At 38.3% G+C, this 19,124-nt stretch overlaps 1 protein-coding gene across 4 annotated transcripts in view; it reads left to right on the top strand.

Annotated features, from left to right (window-relative positions):
- CNTNAP4 (contactin associated protein family member 4) overlaps nucleotides 1-19,124 on the top strand; it is a 308,626-nt gene that overhangs the window by 92,581 nt on the left and 196,921 nt on the right. For all 4 annotated transcript variants that reach the window (XM_087827286.1, XM_087827285.1, XM_087827284.1 and 1 more), the window contains exon 4: nucleotides 17,803-17,950. In XM_087827286.1, the coding sequence (XP_087683412.1) occupies nucleotides 17,803-17,950 (148 nt within the window). The remainder of the gene's footprint in view (nucleotides 1-17,802; nucleotides 17,951-19,124) is intronic.

Genomic DNA, 19,124 nt, shown 5'->3' with positions numbered 1-19,124 from the left:
ATGCCAGAGCCTGTTCTCTGCGCAGCATTGCCTCGCTCGCCGCCTCTTCCTCAGGCCAGATGTGAGTCCCCGAGGAGCTGCTGGAGGCCTGTGTGCTCAGAGCACGGGCGCCTATTCTGTTCCTAGAGCCGTGCTTTTCCTGTGTGAGGGAACAGAGCCAGACTAGGTCACTGTGCCTCTCATTATTTCCTTTCCGGTTGTTACATTTGTAGTTTAAGAATTCGTGACTGTTCTTGAAGAGTTCAGAGGAAAATTTGAATGTATAGAACAATGGACTCTACACTGAATATTGAAATAGGAGAAATATTATTTAAGTGTGAAATAATAAGCCCCAGTGCCATGTCACTGGAATTCTAGGCTGCCTTCAGATTCATTCATTTTAGTTTCGTTATCTGTAGAGAGCAACGAGGCATTTTATCTGGTTCCTTAAGGAAATGCTTATGGTTATTTTATATATTATAAATATTGTAGTTTCTTGAAATTTAAGTAAGCAGAATGTGAATACCTATGCAGTATCATTAAGCCCACGTGTAGTATTTTATAAACTGACTTCAGGAATCCATGCAGATATCTGTAAACATTATTGTCTGTGTTTAGATTTCTGAAATATTTTTCAGGTGTTCATCAGCTAATCTCAGTTGCATTGAAACAGAAATAATATGGGTATTTAGGAACTTCTTATTGCTGCCTGGTGCAATAATTACATCACTGAAGTATAATTTCCAAAATTTATATTCAAACACAAACTAGTTAAAAAAGAAATAAAGCTCTGCATTCAAGAAATTAAAGCAGTTTTTAAGTAACATTTCTGGGAAATATTTTCTTGATATCTTTTGTCTTAAGGTTAAAAATATTGCCAGCTACATTCAAATAAGTATTGGCTTTACTCCCTAAAAGGGATTGGCACTTTGATGGAAGGACATTTAGAGAAGTTGCTATTTCTCTTTGGACTGTTTAGCTGGGAGACTCGGCTATGAAGCCCAAATAGTGCGAGTTAGTTAGACTAATTAGCTGTCGGTGACAGAGGGCCTCCTGTGAGGACTTGACCGCTGCACCACACAGCAACCACCAATGCCCTCTGTCAAGGCTTTTTATGAGCCAGGGAGATGTTCCCCTCTTTATTTTACTTAATTCGAACTTCAAACTTTGGAAGTAGTTATTTCTTACCCCAGTTTATAGATGAAGAAACTGAGGTTTGGGAATATATCTCATTCAAGTTTCCCCAGCTCCGAAGTGGTAGGTCCCGTCTGTTAAGAGCCATGACAAGTCTTCTCTTTCCAGGGCGAGCTGGTCTCCAGGTGAAAGGTTTGGATGGACGTCCTTAATTTCCCTTTATGAAGAGGGGGCAAAGGCATTATTAACCAGCCTTTCAGTTGTTGGAATCATGATGATTGGGGCTTGAGAAAATTTGTCATTTACTTGAACACGGAATAAGCGAGTTTGCGTTATCTGTGCTGAGGAGAGGAAGTATTCCCCAACCCTCAGGCGCCCCGGCATTAGAAATGGGGCCCGTGCACTAGAGCGTTTGTTTTCTGTGCCCTTTGCTTCATGATCTGTATCGAGAGACCCGTGGGTATGCGAGCCGCTTACTGGTCAGTTCTGTTGCCTTGTTGCATCTGGTGGTATTTCAGAAGGCAGTGCAAGTGGGCAGGTGTTGGTATTGATTAAAATAAAACACGCCAGTCTCTACCCCGGTGTCTGCTGCATGTATTTATTCACATCTGCTCCCAGAGGACAGGTGAGTCGGTCTTTGGTGAAGAATAGGTTAAGAAAGTCTGCACATTTTTTGCTCCCTGATTACATTCTTTACTAAATAAAGCAGTGTCTCTTTTGACTTTCTTTGTAATGAAACTTTAATTGTGTGACCAAATTTTAAAGAATCTGAAGGTTAAACAACCCAGAATAATACTGCATTTATATTTTTGTCTGTGCATTCTAAAAATATTTGGTAAAATTTAAAGTTGGCACCAACTTCAGCTAGAATACTTTAGAGGCCATTAGTCTTTGTATCCGCTAAGCCTCAGTGTTACATTTAGGGCGCCTCCGGGGCTGCATAGCTCCTCCTGAGTGGCAGGCTTCTGTGCACGTTCAGGTTATGATCTAAAGGAAGGCACAGTGTTCACCGGTTAAATAAGGTGTGTAATATTTAATGTACCACACAACCTACATTACAATATACTTTAATGCACATATAACATACATTAATAGTATAATATATTTAATGTATGTTCAGTGAATGGCAGAGGCCTAAATGAGAGCCATTAACTCTAAAACTGTAAGGAACAAACAATTAGGGCTAAATGAACTCTATCCATGCTTTTTAAACATTTCAGTTTTTCAGATTAAGTATAATAAAGTTGATATTTGATTTTATTCTGCTGGGAGATATTGGTTAATTTCTTTTAAGTCTCTTCCCAAAACACATATTTAAGTTTCTACTTGGGAAAACTATTAGCAATTCATTTAATAAATAAATAGCATTTTGAAGCACTCTGAAGGCTAATCAGTATATTAGAAAAACTATAAAAACATTAATAGAATGGAGAGGTAAGTGAGGAATAATTTACTTTAAATTTTATAATATCTCTAATAGAGAACTCAGTTTTCTTTCATTATTGAACAATAGTTATTTTAATGGTAATGGTCATAAGAATGCCACTATTCTTTGTAATCTTAATGATAAAAAGAGAAGCTGTTAATGGAGCTCATTCTGGTATAATGAGTGATAAATTATGTGATATCTGAAATCCGAAGTTGAAAGGTACTTTTCATGGTGTTCTTAATGAGCTATAAAAAAAAGCACAGAAGTGAAAAATACAATTTTAATGAGGTATTCTTTAAAATCTTCTCTTTTTGCTTTTGGATAAATACATGCAAATTTAAATCTTGTCTTCACTGAACTATCTTTTGAAGCATTAAGGACTTACTTCTTTTCCACAGTTAGAATGATTATTTTCATTTAACTTTTTATGTTAAAGTACAACACACATCCAGAAAAATATGCAAGGCATGTATCCTCGGTACAGCTCTTTGAATTACCAAAAAGTAAACTCACCTACTCGAGTATCGCCGACGCCAAGAATATTAGGGTGTTTCCAGCAGCTCCTGGCCTGCCCCTTCCCGGCCGCTCCTGCCTCCCTCGGCCCCCGGTGACCGCTGTTAGGACTGCCGGTGCCCGCTTGGAGCTGTACAGGAAAGCCATCAGTGCCACACAGACTTTTACACCTGGCTCCTCTGGCTAACATTGTGCTTGTAGAACAATCCGTGTTGTTGTGTCTAGGGATAATTGATTTATTTCATTGCTTTACAGTATTTCATCATGTGAATGTATCTGAATTTGCTTGTCCGGACATGAGAGTTGTCTTTTAGGACCATCCTAAATAACACTTCAGGAACACGCAGAGGCATGTCTTTTGGTACGTGGTTCCGGCTTTTTTGTTGGGTACATTCTTAGAGTGAAATTGCTGGCCCATGAAATAAATGTATTTTTAATTTAGTAGCGTATGCAGAAGTACTTGTTACGGAGAGTACTAATTTACACTCTCAACAGTAAAAAAAATGACAATTCTTTTCGCTCCACATTCTTGACAACATTTAGTATTGTTAGTTTTCTTTTCTTTTTAGCTTTTTATTGTCTCCCTCAACTTCAGCTATTCTGGTTGGTGTGCAGGACTCGCACTCTGTGGGTTTAGTTTGAAGCCCCCGAGACTCGTGAAGTTGGACACCATGTCATAGATCTGTTAGTCACTTAAATATTTCTTCCGTCCCTCTTCTTCCCATTGCTTTGTAGTTCTCTGTATGTTCTGTATAATAATCTACTGGAAAACAGGTTCTCCCGTTTTGTGGCTGCTTTTTTCATGATTTTAACTATCTTTAAATGAACAGAAGTTCTTAACGCATACTATATTCTGATTTATCAGTCTTCCCTCTTATGGTTAGTGCCTTTTGTGTCATATTTAAGAAATCTTTGCACTCCTCAAGTGGTGAAGATACCGAGCTAGGCTGCCTTCTAGTAGTTTTATTGTTTGCCTTTCACGTTGAGGTCTACCATCTTACTGGAATTCGTTTTTGCACATGATTTAAGGCAGTTATCAACCTTCTATTTTAATTTTTTTTCTTTTCCTTTTCCCAGTGTGGATAATCCATTCACCTAGCACCATGCACTTAAAAGAGTTTTGTTTTGTTTGTTTGTTACTGCTCTGCATTGCAAACACTGTCAAAAACCCAGTCTCCGTATGTGCTGAGTCTATTCCTGGATTCTCTACTATGCTCTACTGGTCTGCTTGAGTAACCATCTGCCAATGAGACATTTCCTTTCCTTTTTTTTTTGTAACGTTATAAGACTTGATATCGAGCAAATAAAATCCCCCAACTTTGTTTTTCCTCAAGAGTATCTTGGTGATTCCTGTCCCTTTACATTTCTACTAACGATGTTATGAGAGTTCTTGTTGCATTATGTCTTCATTAGTGTTTAGTGTTGTTAGTATTGTTGTTAGATATATAGACTTATATCTAGCAAATTTGCTAAACTTTCTGTATAGACTAAAAAAAGTCTATATACAGAATTATGCAACTTATGAATAATAGCAGTTTTCTTCCTTTCCATCTTTATTACCTGTTAAATATTTTCTTAACTTATTACTACTCTCATTACACTAGGCATTGCATGTTGAATGAAGGGGCCTATAGAGAACGTATTTGTCTGGTTCCCAAACTCAAAGCAGCTCTCAGCATTTCCTCTTACAAGTGATGCTTATTGTAAGATTTTTGTAGATATTCTTTACAGATTTAGAAGTTCCTTCCTACACTAGAAGTTTTAATTATGTTTAGATGTTGACAGAAATCAAATGCTCTTTCTGCACCTGTTTAGAAGACCGTATTTTTTCAATTTAATTACATTAAATAGTTTTTGAATATTAAACAATCTTTATTTCTAGAATAAACGTGATTGAGCTATGATTGATTATACTTTTCTATATTTCTGTATTTTAGAATAATTTTGCAACTTTTTAAAAGCATTGTTAGAACTGTGTTTACAAATAAGATTGGCTTTTGTTTTCCTTGTTGCAAGTGTTTGGTCAGTTTGATTTCAAAGTTTACTGGCCTCAAAAAACAAGTTGGGGAGCATTCTGTTTTTCTACTTTTTGAAGGTGCTCATATAAGATTGGCGTTTTGTCCTTAAATTTCAGAAGAATTTACTAGGGAAGACACGAGGGCCTGGAGTTTTCTGCATGGGACTGTTTTTTGTTTTTTAAATTCTCACCTGAGAATATGCTTCCATTGATTTTAGAGAGAGAGGAAAGGGGAGAGAGAGAGAAACATTGATCAGTTGCCTACAGTATGCACCCGGACCTGGGCTTGAACCCGCAAGTTTTTGTTGTCCGGGATGACACTCCAACCTACTGAGCCACCCTGCCAGCGCTGCATGGGAATTTTTTTAAATTATGGATCTAATTTCTCCAATAGGTGTAGGGAACTCAGATCTTCCCCTTTCTCATCCATTTTGGTCCGCTGCCATTTGGAATTTGTCCACTAAATTTTCAACATTATTAGCATAAAATGATTCACAATATCCTCTTATCATCATTCTAATGTCTGTAGTATCAAAGTAAGATGCTTTTTTTGCATTCCTGATAGCAGTTATTAATGTTCCTTCTTTTTTCTTTTCTTTGATCAGTCTCGCTTGGGTATCATTAATTTTAATGTCCTTTCAAAGCCTTATTTTTATCACTTCCTGTTTCATTCCTGGTTTTAATTTACTGTATTTCCCCCTAATGTCTTAACACCCATCCTTAGCTCGTTACTCCGTCTTTCTTCTTTGGATGCCCTGGGCTCAGTGGCAGTGATTCCTCTTCCATTTGTGATATTCATAATTTGTGTCTTCTCGCTCTTATTTTTCTTTGGAGACCTTGATTAGAAATCTGTCAATTTCAGCAGACTTTTCAATGAGCTAGTGTTTGGTCTTGTTGATTTTTTTTATAATGTTTTAAAAAATTTTTTATTTCACTAATTTGTGCTCTAATATTTCTTATTTCTTCTGCGTATTTTAGACTTGCTCTACATTATCTTGTGTAGCATGGAAACAGATTATTTCTAGATTTTTGTTTTTTCTAATCTGTGCTATAAATGCTAATGTATTCCACAAATTTTGATCAATTGTATTTTTCATTTTCATTTAGATCAGTTTTTAAAACTTGAGACTTCTGCTTTAACTCTTGGTTTATTTCCAAATATTGGGGGACTTTCTAGCTATGCTTCTGTTACTGGTTTCTAGTTTAATTTTGATTTAAGAGCATACTTTGTATGATTTATATTCTTTTCAATTTTTTGGGGTGTATTTTAGAGCCCACAGTGCAGTCTGTGTTGGTGAATGTTTCATATGAGCTTGGATAGAACTGTTCTCAGATGGAATATTCTAAAATGTCAGTTAGACCCAGTTGATTAATAGAGATATACAGGTCTTCTATATTCTTACTGTTTTTATGTCTCCTTGATATATCAGTTATTCCAATTATAATAATGGATTTGTCTATTTCTCCTTGCAGTTCTATTAGTATTTGCCTCATGTATTCTGACCCTCTGATTTTAGATACATACATGTAGAGGATTGTTATACCATCTTGGAAAATGGATTGCTTTTCACCTTACGATGTTGCCTGCGTATCTCTTATAATCTTCCTTGTTCTGCAGTCTGCTTTGTCTGAGATTAATATAGTTACTCCAGCTTTCTTCACATTAGTGTTAGTGTTAAAGTAAAACACAAAATGAAAACCAAACTTGAAAATCCCCTGAGTAGACAAAACCATTTAAGCCATGTAAGCAAAACTGCATCTAGCTTATTTCATGAACATAAGCAAAACTTTGTTTATTATAAATGCCTCTGATAATCGTAGAAGAAACTTAGGCATCTTCCTAAAAATGGTGTAAGATAATCAGTTTTAACCAAGCCCCTGCTGTCTGAAACCCCCCCCCCCAATCGTAATAACCAACCATTGTAAACAGTAAACAACTTTCTCCTTTTTACTTTGTAAGCCACCCTTTGAGTTTTATATCAGTTTTGGTTTGAAGGCTCCCAGTTCTTGAACTGCTGTTATATGCACAATAAATTCTTTTGAATTACTGTTTTATTGATCCGGTGGTTTTAATTTTACTATTTCTGGATTTTTGACATTAGCATGGCATATCTTTCTCTGTCCCTTTACTTTTAATCTGTCTTAGTCTTTATATTTAAATTGGATTTCTTATCGATAACATGTAGTCGGGCCTGGTCATTCTTTGTACCCTGATGATCTGTTTTTTAAATAGTGTATTTAGATCACAATTTTTTTTTTTAGATTATTTGCTTTTGAAGTGAATATTGGTATATTTGGATTAATATCTACCATGTTTGTAACTGTTCTGTTTGCTGTATTTGTCTTTGTTTCTCCGTTTTGATGCCTTATCAGTTTAATTGAGTGTTTTATATGATTCAATTATACTTTTTAAAAATTTTAGTGACTGCCCTTAGCTAATCAAAGTCCATCTTCAAATAATATTATACTACTTAATAAGCAGTGCAGGTCCCTTACAAAAGCGTATTCCCAGTTCTCTTCTTTCATCCATTGTGACACTGCTATCTATCATTCATTTAATTTATTAATATTCTGTAGTCACCCAATACATTCTTACTATTATTTTTTAAAGTTACCTTGTAACTTAAAATAAGAAAAATAAATTATTTTATCTTAACCTTCTTTTATTTCTTCTCAGATGCTCTTCCTTTCTTCATATAGAACCAAGTCTCTGACCTATATTATTTTCCTTTTAAATATTTCTTGCAGAGTAGTTTTCTTGCAATGAATTCTGTCAGTTTTTGTATGGGAAAGTTTTTACTTCTCCTTCATGTTTTAAGGAAAATTTCCCTAGATATAGAATTCTAGGTTTAGTTTTACCTTTTTCAACACTTGAAATATTTCACTCCACTCTCTCCTTACATGTTTTCTGTTGAGAAGGCCAATGCAATTCTTATCTTTGTTTCTCTATAGGTTAGTTATTTATTGTTCTCCAGCTTTTATCAAAGTGTTCTCTCTACCTTTTGTTTTCTGAAGTCTGAATGTGTTATGACTCAGTATAGATTTAGTTTTGATTTCTTGCCTGCTTGCTATTCTTTGAAATTCTTGTTTGGGGTCTGCCATTAATTTTGGGAAGCCATTGGCCATAATTACTTTAAATATTTCTTTTGTCCCAGCCTCTCTTTTTTTACCCTCCAGTACTCCACTTATGCACACGTTACAACTTTTGCCTTTATCTCGCAGTGCTTGGGTATTTCCTTCTGCTTCCTTTCATTGTGCATTTTAGTTTGGGAAGTTTGTGTTTTCTTATTTTCTACCTCACTGATTCTTTCCTTGCTGCGTTGAATCTATTGCTGTGCCCATCAAAGACATTCTGTACATGTGTCACCGTGTTTTTGATTTCTAGTATTTCCCTGTGGTTCTTTCTTAGACTTTTCATCTCTCTGTTTACATCACCCATCTGCTCTTACCCATTGTCCACTTTTCCCTTTAGAGCCCTTAGCATATTAATCACAGTTGTTTTAAATTCATACTCTGATCATTCCAACATCTGTGACATAAGGGAGTCTGGTTCTAGTGTTTGTTTTGTCTCTGCAGACTGTGTTTTTTCTTGCCTTTTGGCATGCCTTACAATTTTTTTTTGGTTGAAATCTGGACATGTTTATCTAGTGATGGGGAGTGAGGTAAGTACATCTTTCATTTGAGGATTTATATTAATATGGTTAGGAGTTGGGCTTTATTTAATGTTTCCTGTGAGTGCTATAGATGCCACAGTCTTCAAAATCACATAATACCCGTGTTTTAGCCTTTCCTCTTGTTTTTGGCAACCTCTTCAGAGACTGAGTTTTGCCATTTTTTCAGTTGTTACATAGGAGTCTTGTTTGGTGTGGTGGTGTGATGTGAGGGAATGAGAGCATTCTATTATATTCCAATTAAATGTCAGTGTCTTTAGTGAGCCTTTGTTTTGGGACTGTGACCCTCACTAGTGTTTCTCTGGTGGTATAGCTTCCCCTTCCCCCTGGCCGTTTACTTCTTTTCTGGCTATTGAATTTCCAGTTTATATCACTGAAGACCGGACTCCTGCTGATAGACTTTTTTCCTTATGTGTGACGGGAAAAGTAAGGAAACTAGAGGGGGCAGAATGTCCTTTCCTAGTTGGGGTAAGGCTCTGGCAAAGTCTTTTTCCTTGGACAGTAGGCCTTTGTTATGGAGAGCACTTTGGGCATATATTTCACAATGATTACCTTCCCCGCTCCCTGCCAGAGCCAGGAGGACATTTTTCCTGATCTCCATAGAGAACATGGAAGGCGTTCCTGGAGGTAAGGCCACAGAGGTGCGGGGCCCTCTGATACTCTGGTCCTCAGGAGTTTGTCACTCTCATGCTAGTCCACACTCAGCCTCCATCAATTCATCAAAATTACCATAGAAGCGTTCCTATCAGTTTGTGGAACCAGGGGCTTCTGCTCTAGGTGGATAGATCTCAGCTCTGATTCTTTGGGTAATCTTTTCTCTCCACATTTCAGGGTGGTTGGTGGTTTGCCATGTGCATTAGCGAGCTCAGGCTTTTATAAGAAAATAGCATTGACTGGGTGGCTTAAACAACAGACACTTATTTCTCATAGTTCTGGAGGTTGGGAAGTCCAAGATCCAGCTGCTGACTGATTTGGTTCCTGGCGAGGCCCACTCCCTGGCTTGCAGACATCAGTCATCTTGCTGTGTTCTCACCTGGCAAGTGAGGGACAGCTCTGGTCTCCTTTTCTTCTTATAAGGAAACTAAACTCATTATGGGAGCTCCACCCTCATGACTTTATCTAAACCTAATTACCCATCAAATGCTCCATCTCCAAATACATCACATGGTGGTTAGGGCTTCAAGACGTGAATTTTGGAGAGACGCAATTCAGTCCAGAGCACCTCAGTTTTCTAAGGGGTCTAAGAAAAGTCATTGATTTTCTTTGTCTGGCTTTCTTATATACAGTAGAGTGATGATTTCCAAGGTCTTTAAATACAGAGCTGTTGCCTTTCCTATTTATTATTGTGTGTGTGCATATTCAAGACTATAAAGTTTTTGCTGCTGTTTTATTATTCCTATTGGGTATAAGACATTATATGTGAAAAATTATACAAATAATTTGGGATCTAGCCAGTTTTCTTTTTCCAGAGTATAATTACATTTGCTTCTGCAGGCAGCAAGGAGCACTAGACATCGCTGACTAAATATAATTTCACAGACTGAGAAGATCGGAAACTGAGTTTTAATCTCTGGGAGGAGTTGTCTCTCTCTGACCCATCGTTTATCCTAAGTTGTAGACTCTCAAAGTTCTGACACAAAACCTGTGGAAGCTTACAAGGTATCCCTTCCTTGAGGGATCTAGAACTAAAATTTTGTACCTAACTCTGTGAAGTTGTCAGAAGATCTGCTCAGGTTCTCAGTGTCTCAGTCTTTCCTTTTCAGGAATCCTTTAGTCACTTATAAAGAGAAAAGGTCCTCAAAGGTAGGTTCACCTGTTTGGGTTTTTGTTTCCCAGATCTTGGATATTTAACATTTTATTGTTGCTCCACTGTTGCTTCAATATTATTGCTTCATTCCTATTTTTTATTTTGTACAGCTTTTCTAGCAGAACGGTTGCTCAGAATTTAGTAGTCTGCCACTACAATAATATGATGATTTTTTTAGTTAAAAGTTATTTTTCATCTCAGTAAAAATTCAATCTTCCACAAAATTATGCATATATTATCCTAATATAAATTTAAGCTTAATGACCTGTCCATGTATCCTCCATAAACAATTTATTGCTGTGCCTCAACAATAGTTGTGGACTACAGTGAAGGTTGTATCTTATGTGTGCTTTTTCCCTCCTGCCATTTGGTCTCTCTGTCTTGAGAATTCAAACCCTTCTATGGTAAAAAGGGCCTAACCAGTATATTTTATAACTCTGTGTCTCCACAGATTATAATATGATGGCTGACACAGGGGATCTCACTGAAATATTGTTAATAATTTTGTATCCCTTCAAATAAATATTTTAAAGATATTGAATAGTTTCTGAGGGATGGTAGAAACTTATTTTATATTAATAAAATTCTATACTCATTTTCAAAATTGAGATTTATTATATACACTGAACAAAACAACTTTCTAATTTGATTTCTATACTCTCACTGCTGTTTCTCTATTACAGTAAGTGAATTACATTCACACTCACAAGATAGAATCAACTTTTGTAGACAGAGTTACAGTGTCCTGCTCAACATATGTTTAAAAGTTATTCTTATCTGGATTTATATTAGCAAATTTCCCACTTTTCAGTAGCTCTTATTTTTCTTTGCTTTTCTTTTGTACTTTCTTTTAGGCCAGACAATCTCTTGGGAAGCATACTTGGTAAATATTTATAACTAACATCACAAAGAGCTCATTTCCATTAGACAGCATGTTGTTATGATATATTTAGCGTCTGCATGTCAGCTGACAGTGTCAAAATGAGTTGTACTTGGAAGTAGGTCATATGTAAGTCAGATATGTAAGTAGTTCTCATAATAAGAGAGGTCAGCAGATTTTCATGTTTGCCTGTTTGTTGTGTAGAATTTCTACTAGTGTTGCTGTTTATTTTGGTGGGAGCTGGGCCGAGTTTTATGTAATTACAGAATCTGCTGTACAACCACATGTAACTGGTCCCATGTTTCTGATTTATTACGGCAGTGTTTTGGATCCCCTTATGAACTGCCATATGGGCATTTCCATGCATCTTGGCTTTCTTAGATGAGTTCTCAATTAATATTTGAAAATGAAATAAATGTTATTACACCTCTTCATAAACTTTACAGTCATTATGGAAATACTTAAAATCCTGTGAAAAACTTTTATTCATTAACCCCATAAATTATCTTGGTTAGAATACATTTCCAAACCATCTGTGAACACTTCATTGAGTTTGAAAATCATCAAGTCTCAAAGAAAAGAAAAATGCAATTAAGGCTTTTTGATTTTTATCACATAAGACATGTTACCTTAATTTTACTTGTAGATACTTCATATATTTGATGATGTAATGGCATATTCTTTTACATTCTGTATCTATTAGGAGGTTATCATTTATATGCAAGAGTCCTATTGATTATTGGACATTTGCCTTTTATTTTCATTCTACTCCAATAATTTTGAGAAAATGTAAAGTTTAATAGAACAACCCTTTTGTCTATAAAAGTCAACTGGGTAGAGCTGTGTCCCAGTCCAGCAATAATTTAAGTTGCATTACTGTCAAATGTGTCAAAGACTTTAAATATGAATTATGAGAAAAACTAAAAAAGCCTCAAATAAAATATCAAGTTTCCCCTAGGGTGAGTTGCTCACTTTCATATTCTGTTAGAATGAGGCCTTTTGATGGCTTAGCTAAATTATGGGCTTTGGAGTTAAAAAAAAAGCCTGGAATTACTTACTCTGCCATGTTCTAGCTGTGTGGCTTTAGGCATATAACCTCTATAATTTTCATTACCCTCAGTTTTAAAGTGGGTAGAAAATGACTGCTTCAGAGGGTTGAAGCAAATATTAAAGCTATGTAATATATTTCTGCTGGGTCTGATGCTGAGACACAAACTTGACTTTGAAGGTGTTCAGATTGATGACACAACAGTTGCTGCTTATTTCTGTCTTTGCAAGTTAGGCCTAGTGAACTCTTCTTCTAAAATCTTTTCTCTCTCTGAAAAGTTTTGAGCTAATACAGGGAGGGGAAAAGAGCACAGTTTATCCACAAGTCAGAAGAATTTTCATAAGTATAAACGAGCTTGGCTTGCGTTAGAAATGCAGAGCCCAGCCCACCCACAGATTTAGTGCAAAAGGTGCAGGATCTAGAAAACTGCATTTCTTTCTTTCTTCTTTTTAAGTAACAAACTTTAAAATTTATGCTTATTTACTTATTTTTATTAAATTCATTAGGGCGACATTGGATAATAGGATCACATAGGTTTCAAGTGTACATGACCTGTACATTGCATTGTGTGCCCACTTCCCAAAGTCAGATCCCCTTCTGTCACCATATATTTGGCCCCTTTACCCTTTCCTACCTGCCCACCCCCTTCCTCTCGGTAACCTCCCTGCTGTTGTCTGTCTGTTTCCCTGAGTTTCAGTTCTATATCCTATATATGAGTGAAATCATATGGTTCTTAGCTTTTTCTGACTGACTAATTTCACTTAGCATAATATTCTCAAGGTTCATCCATGTTGTTGCAATGGCCGTATTTCCTATTTTCTCATGGCTGAGTAGTATTCCATGGTATATACGTCCCACATCTTCTTTATCCAGTCCTCTATCGCAGGACAGTTTGGTTGTCTCCATATCTTGGACACCATGAATACTGCAGTGAACACAGGGGTGCATATATCTTTGCGAATAAATGTTTTTGAATTTTTTGGGTAGATACCCAGAAGAGAGATTGCTGGGTCATATGGTAGCTCTATTCTTAATTTTTTGAGTAACCACCAGACTGTTTTCCATAGTGGCTGTACCAGTCTACATTCCCACCAGCAGTGAATGAGGGTTTCTTTTTCTCTACAACCTCTCCGACGCTTGCTATTACTTGCCTTGTCCATAGTAGCCACTCTAATAGGTGTGAAGTGGTATCTCATTGTAGTTTTGATAAACCACAGGTATATGAGCAAATAATTTTTGACAAAGGAGCGAAAATGCATACTAGAGAAAAGAAAGCCTCTTCAATAAATGGTGCTGGGAGAATTGGAAAGCCACATGCAAAAGAGTGAAACTAGATTACAGTTTGTCCCCTTGTTCAAAAGTTAATTCGGGATTAAAGACAAATATAAGATCTGAAACAATAAAGTACATATAAGAAAACATAGGTACTAAACAAAATGTTCGTAGAGAACATTTTATGACTTTGATCCAAAAGGCAAGGCAAGTAAAGGCAAAAATAAATGAATGGGACCATATCAAACTAAAAAGGTTCTGCACTGCAAGAGAAACTGGCAATGAAACAAAAAGGCAACCAACTTGAATGGGAGATGCTATTTGCAAACAACAGCTCAGGCAAGGGGTTAATATCCAAAATATATAAAGAACTCATACAACTCAACACCAAACAACCAACCAATCCAATTAAAAAATGGGCACAGAGGACCTGAACAGACACCTCTCTCAAGAAGACATACAAATAGCCATCAGATATATGAAAAGATGTTCAACCTCACTAGCTTTTAGAAATCTGCATTTCTAAACAGCACCTCAAGTAATTCTGATATACAAGGGAAGACATAAACGTTCACGTAATAAAATTTTTGAGAGATATTTAAACCCAGGATTTCTTTTATGAATTGTGACAACATGAAAAATCTTTATAGCAAATTGAGGAATATCTCTTAGGCAAAGGACATACATTTGACACCTGATAGCGTACATTGGACTTTTCATTTATAAGGTGATGGAACATTAATCCCATGCCCCTTCACAAACACTGGGGAAAAATTACCATTAAACATTGGATTCCATAGCAGAATTTTTTGTTATATATTGAAAAAACTTCAACACATGGAGCAAAACAATACAAATATTATTGTTCAGTTAAATATAAAGGAGTGGGCAAAAGTAGGCTTATAGTTGTGAGTATGTGAAACACAGAGTTTATTCTTGTATTATTTATTAATTAGTGTATTATTTATTGTATTACAACCATAAACCAATTTTTTCCACCCCTGTATTTAATTAAGGACAATACTGCATATTTTTCCAATGACATTGATCTTAGAAAGTTTATTTAAGGTACCCAGAGCACAACTAAGTGATGTTTCTATCTGCTCTGCCACTGTACACACTTTCTATGTCTACTTCTTACTTTATTTTACTGATTACTTCAAAATTAATACATGTTTATTAAAACATTTAGATATGACTGAAACATGCTAAGTAAAAACCCCATATCCTCCAACTCACAATTTCCCTCAACCTTTGTAAGAAAAACTGCTTAAAACTTAGAATGCGCCAAGATATTTTTATTACATATACGAACTAAGTATCTTATTTCTTCTTTATGTTCTCAAAATTCAAATAGCTCAAAAGTGATCAGGGAAATGTGAAAGGCTGTCATTTGTAGACCTCCCTGTTCTACTTAGAAATCTGCATTTCTAAACAGCACCTCAAGTAATTCTGACATACAAGGGAAGACATAAACACTCACATAATAAAATATTGCCACTGTCACTGTGCATCTTTTCTCCTAACCCTTTAAGATGCTGTGATCATTATAGCGGCATCTATCAAAATCTATGAAGTTACATTAATTTTGAAAAAAATGTGAGCTCTTATGGAGCTAATTCATCATCCAGCTGTTCACTGAAAGAAATCATAATTAGGGATTGTATTAGCCTGCGAGTGGCACCCAGGAAAATGGAATCAGAGGATAAGAGGGCCTGATTAGGATTGAATGCCTATAGACCAGGTTCCCAGTCCTTGATGCACATTGCCCTGCTTTGGAGAGCCTGTAAACACACACACACACACACACTGCCCAGGGTATGAAATCTTGACCAGTGGAATAGAGTGGAACTTTCTAGAAGAGTATGGTTATCAGAGTCCAAATGTCTGTGGGCTTAAACAATGTTCTCCTCTTTATGATCTGGGAAATAGTAACTAGACATGTGGACCTAATATGCTGGAAACGCCTTGCGTAACTGTCCTCGTTATGGGGGATCGAGTGCCCATGTGCACACCCTCATTTGAAACGCCCTGAGAGGCCCTGTAATTGAGAAGCCTGCTAAACTTTGTAAGTCCAGCCTTTCCCAAACATCCACATACAACAGATATTATATTGAGAACCACTTTGAGCCAAGCCATGCTCTTGGTCCTGTGGATAGAAGGTCGTAAGAGGTCCCTGCTTAAGTGGAGTTTTGTCTTCTGGTGTGATATGATAAGCAAATAAATAATAAAAGAAGACCCCCTTTCCCCAAATAATGAGTAATGTGAAGCAAATAAAAGAAGAAGGTAAGATGCAGGGGTGTCCGATACACTGCTGTAGAAGCTGGGATCAGAAAGGGCCTGTCTTAGGTGGTGATATTTTGGCCAGGCCCGAAATGGCAAGAGCAGCCGATCGTGCGAAGAACCTTGGGAGCGGAGTGAGCAGCCCCGAGCGGCCCGGGCTTGGCTCGCTCAGAGGCCCGCGCGGCTCAAGCAGTGGAGGACGTTGCCAGAGGCTCTGTATGTTTGACAGGGAGTCTGGGTTTTGTTCTAAGCGGTAACAAATGCAGCTGGAGTGACGTGGTTTAATGTTCCTTTAAAAATCTTACTGACTGCCCAAGGGGGACGAGATTGCGGATGGTGACCGGGAACAGAAGAGTTAACAAAGTGAGGAAGAGGCCACTGAGGTAGTTCTGGTGACATAACGCTTTGCGGGGCACAGCTGAGATGAAGAAAGATGCCCCAGTGTTTGATACACTGTGGAGGTGCCATCCCGGGACGGCCGTGGTGCGTGAGCCTGAGAACTGGGTATGGGGATATCGGCGGTGGTGGCAGGAGGTAGAGAATTGACCGAAAAGGGGAATCAAATCCAATTCATTTGAACGTGAAACACCCGACCTGTTATTTTCTGTGTATTAGGAAATCTTTTTGTCAATGCTGGCAAGGAGGTATTTGTGCGGCAGAAAGAGAAGGGGGCAAGTGAGGACACTCGCAGGGTCCTGGTGTGATGCGCTTGCCTCGGCCCGGGGATCCCACGGTGACCTCGGTGGTTGATCCAGTCGTGAGAGAACCAGGTGTCATGAGCCTCAAAAATGTATTTTGTTTCTACATAAGCTGATTATTAAAGTTAAGTAGAAGGAAGAGGAGAAACAGAAATATAAAATTTTGCCAACCTCTGCTTCGCCCTACCTCCTTCCCGGGGCACCTTACAGCACGTCACGCGGGGGAGAAGAAACCCGCTTGCGTGTCAGGTGCGGTAGGATGCGGGCTTCGCAGGTGAGCCACGTGCTAGGCAGACGCACCCTGACGCTGCGGGGGGGCCATAGCCCCTGAGCTTACTGGATAATAGTTTTACAAATGCCAGAGTTTTCTGCTCATTTCCCTACCTTTCTGACCTTTAATTTTCCCACCTGCAATTCGACTGTGCCAGGTTAGCATCCTTCTCAAGGTCTTCCTAGCTTTCAGATCCTAGGGCCTGTAAGTCTAATTACAGGTCTTTCCAAATTATTATTGCTTCCAATTTCCCTTAACGATTTTTAATGTGCTTATCCGGCAGTGTGGTGAAGTTTAACAGCCCGAAATTAGAGTGCGGCCCTGCCCGCGGTGCTGGGCGATGCTGCTGTTGCTGTTGCTGTTGCTGTGAGTGCAGCGAGCAGGTGAATCCAGCAGAGCCGTAGCCTTGCTCGCGCTCACCGGCGATGCGAGCACCTTCTCTGCTGGTGATAGTTTTGAATACTGATAGGAGAGCTTTTTAATTTTTTGTGCTCTCCACAATGCTTTAAGTTTAATATGCCCTTTATAGAAACAAACTTCATTGAGGTTATCATAGTTCAACACTAGCTTAATGGGGATGGTGGAGTTTAAACTACTCTGAGTGTCAAGAGAAGTTTAGGCAGTAGCAACTTCTGCGGACGGGGAGACATTACGATGTAACTGGGAATGCGACTTTCTTGAAGAAGTGAGCCTCACGACAGTAAACAAGCGGATCAGCCACTGCTCAGCCACATTCGGGCTGACGGGGCCAAATGGATATGCTTTGGGTACAATGATTTGCTTCTTTCCCTTTCTTCTAGGGGTTCTCAGGAAACGCAAATGCAGACAGTGTCGTGTACTATAGACTGCAGCCTTCTATCAAAGCCAGATTTCTGCGCTTCATCCCATTAGAGTGGAACCCCAAGGGCAGAATTGGAATGCGGATCGAGGTGTTTGGATGTGCATATAGTAAGTGTTTGTTTATCCAGCACTCAGAAGTTGAGATCAAAGGAGATGTTTGAAAAGCCAAACCATGCAGAAATTGAGTTTATAGATATGTAAAGAGAGATAAAAAAGGAATGATTTTTTCCCCCCCCCTTTTATTGAAATTTATTGGGATGATACTGGCTAACAAAATTATACAGGTTTCAGGCACACAGTTCCACAACACATCATCTACACTGTATCGTGTGTTCACCACCCCAAGTCAAGGCTCCTTCCATCACCATTTGTGCCCCTCCACCCTCCTCCGCCCCCACCCCGTCCCTCCAGCAATCCCCACACTGTTGTCCGTTTTTCTCAATCCCTCCGCTCCCCTCAGCTACTCCTACAGCTGTCAGCTTGCTCTCTGTCTATGGGTCTGTCTTTATTTTGCTTGATAGATAGTTCATTTTGTTTATCAGATTCCACATATGAGTGAAATCACATGATACTTGTCTTTCTTTGACTGGCTTATTTCACTTAGCTTAATGCTCTCCAGGTCCATCCATGCTGTCGCAAAAGGTAAGATTTCCTTCTTTTTTTATGGCCGAGTAGTATTCCTTTGTGTAAACGTCCCACAGCTTTTTTATCCACTCATCTACTGATGGGCACTTGGGCTGCTTCCAAATGTTGGCTACTGTAAATAACGCTGCAGTGAACACAGGGGTGCGTAGATTCTTTTAGTGTGGTGTGTGTGAAACCTCACCCAAGGATATTTTTTGCATCGATTTTTTTTTTTAGAGAGAGTGGAAGGGAGGGTGGGAGGTAGGAGACAGGGGGAGAGAGACAGAGACAGAGAGACATTGATATGAGAGAAACATATCGATTGGTTGCCTCCTGAATGCTTCCCAGCTGGAGCTGGGATTGAACCTGCAACCCAGGTAGGTGCCTTTGACTGGGAATCAAACCCGAGACCCTTCTGTGCGAGGGCCAGTGCTCGAACCGCTGAGCAACACAGGCCAGGGTCATATATTCTTTTGAATTAGTATTTTGGGTTTCTTTGGATATATTTCCAGAAGTGGAATTGCTAGGTCCTAAGGCAGTTCCATTTTTAGTTTTTTGAGGTGACTCCACACTGCTGTCCACAGTGGCTGCTCCAGTCTGCGTTCCCACCAACGGTGCTGGAGGGCTCCCTTTTCTCCGCACCCTCGCCAGCACTTGC

This window comes from Miniopterus natalensis, chromosome 18 (assembly GCF_054644295.1).
Source record: "Miniopterus natalensis isolate mMinNat1 chromosome 18, mMinNat1.hap1, whole genome shotgun sequence".
Lineage (NCBI taxonomy): Eukaryota > Metazoa > Chordata > Mammalia > Chiroptera > Miniopteridae > Miniopterus > Miniopterus natalensis.
The sequence above is the reverse complement of the archived record's forward strand: the minus strand, read 5'-3'. Positions and strand labels throughout refer to the sequence as shown.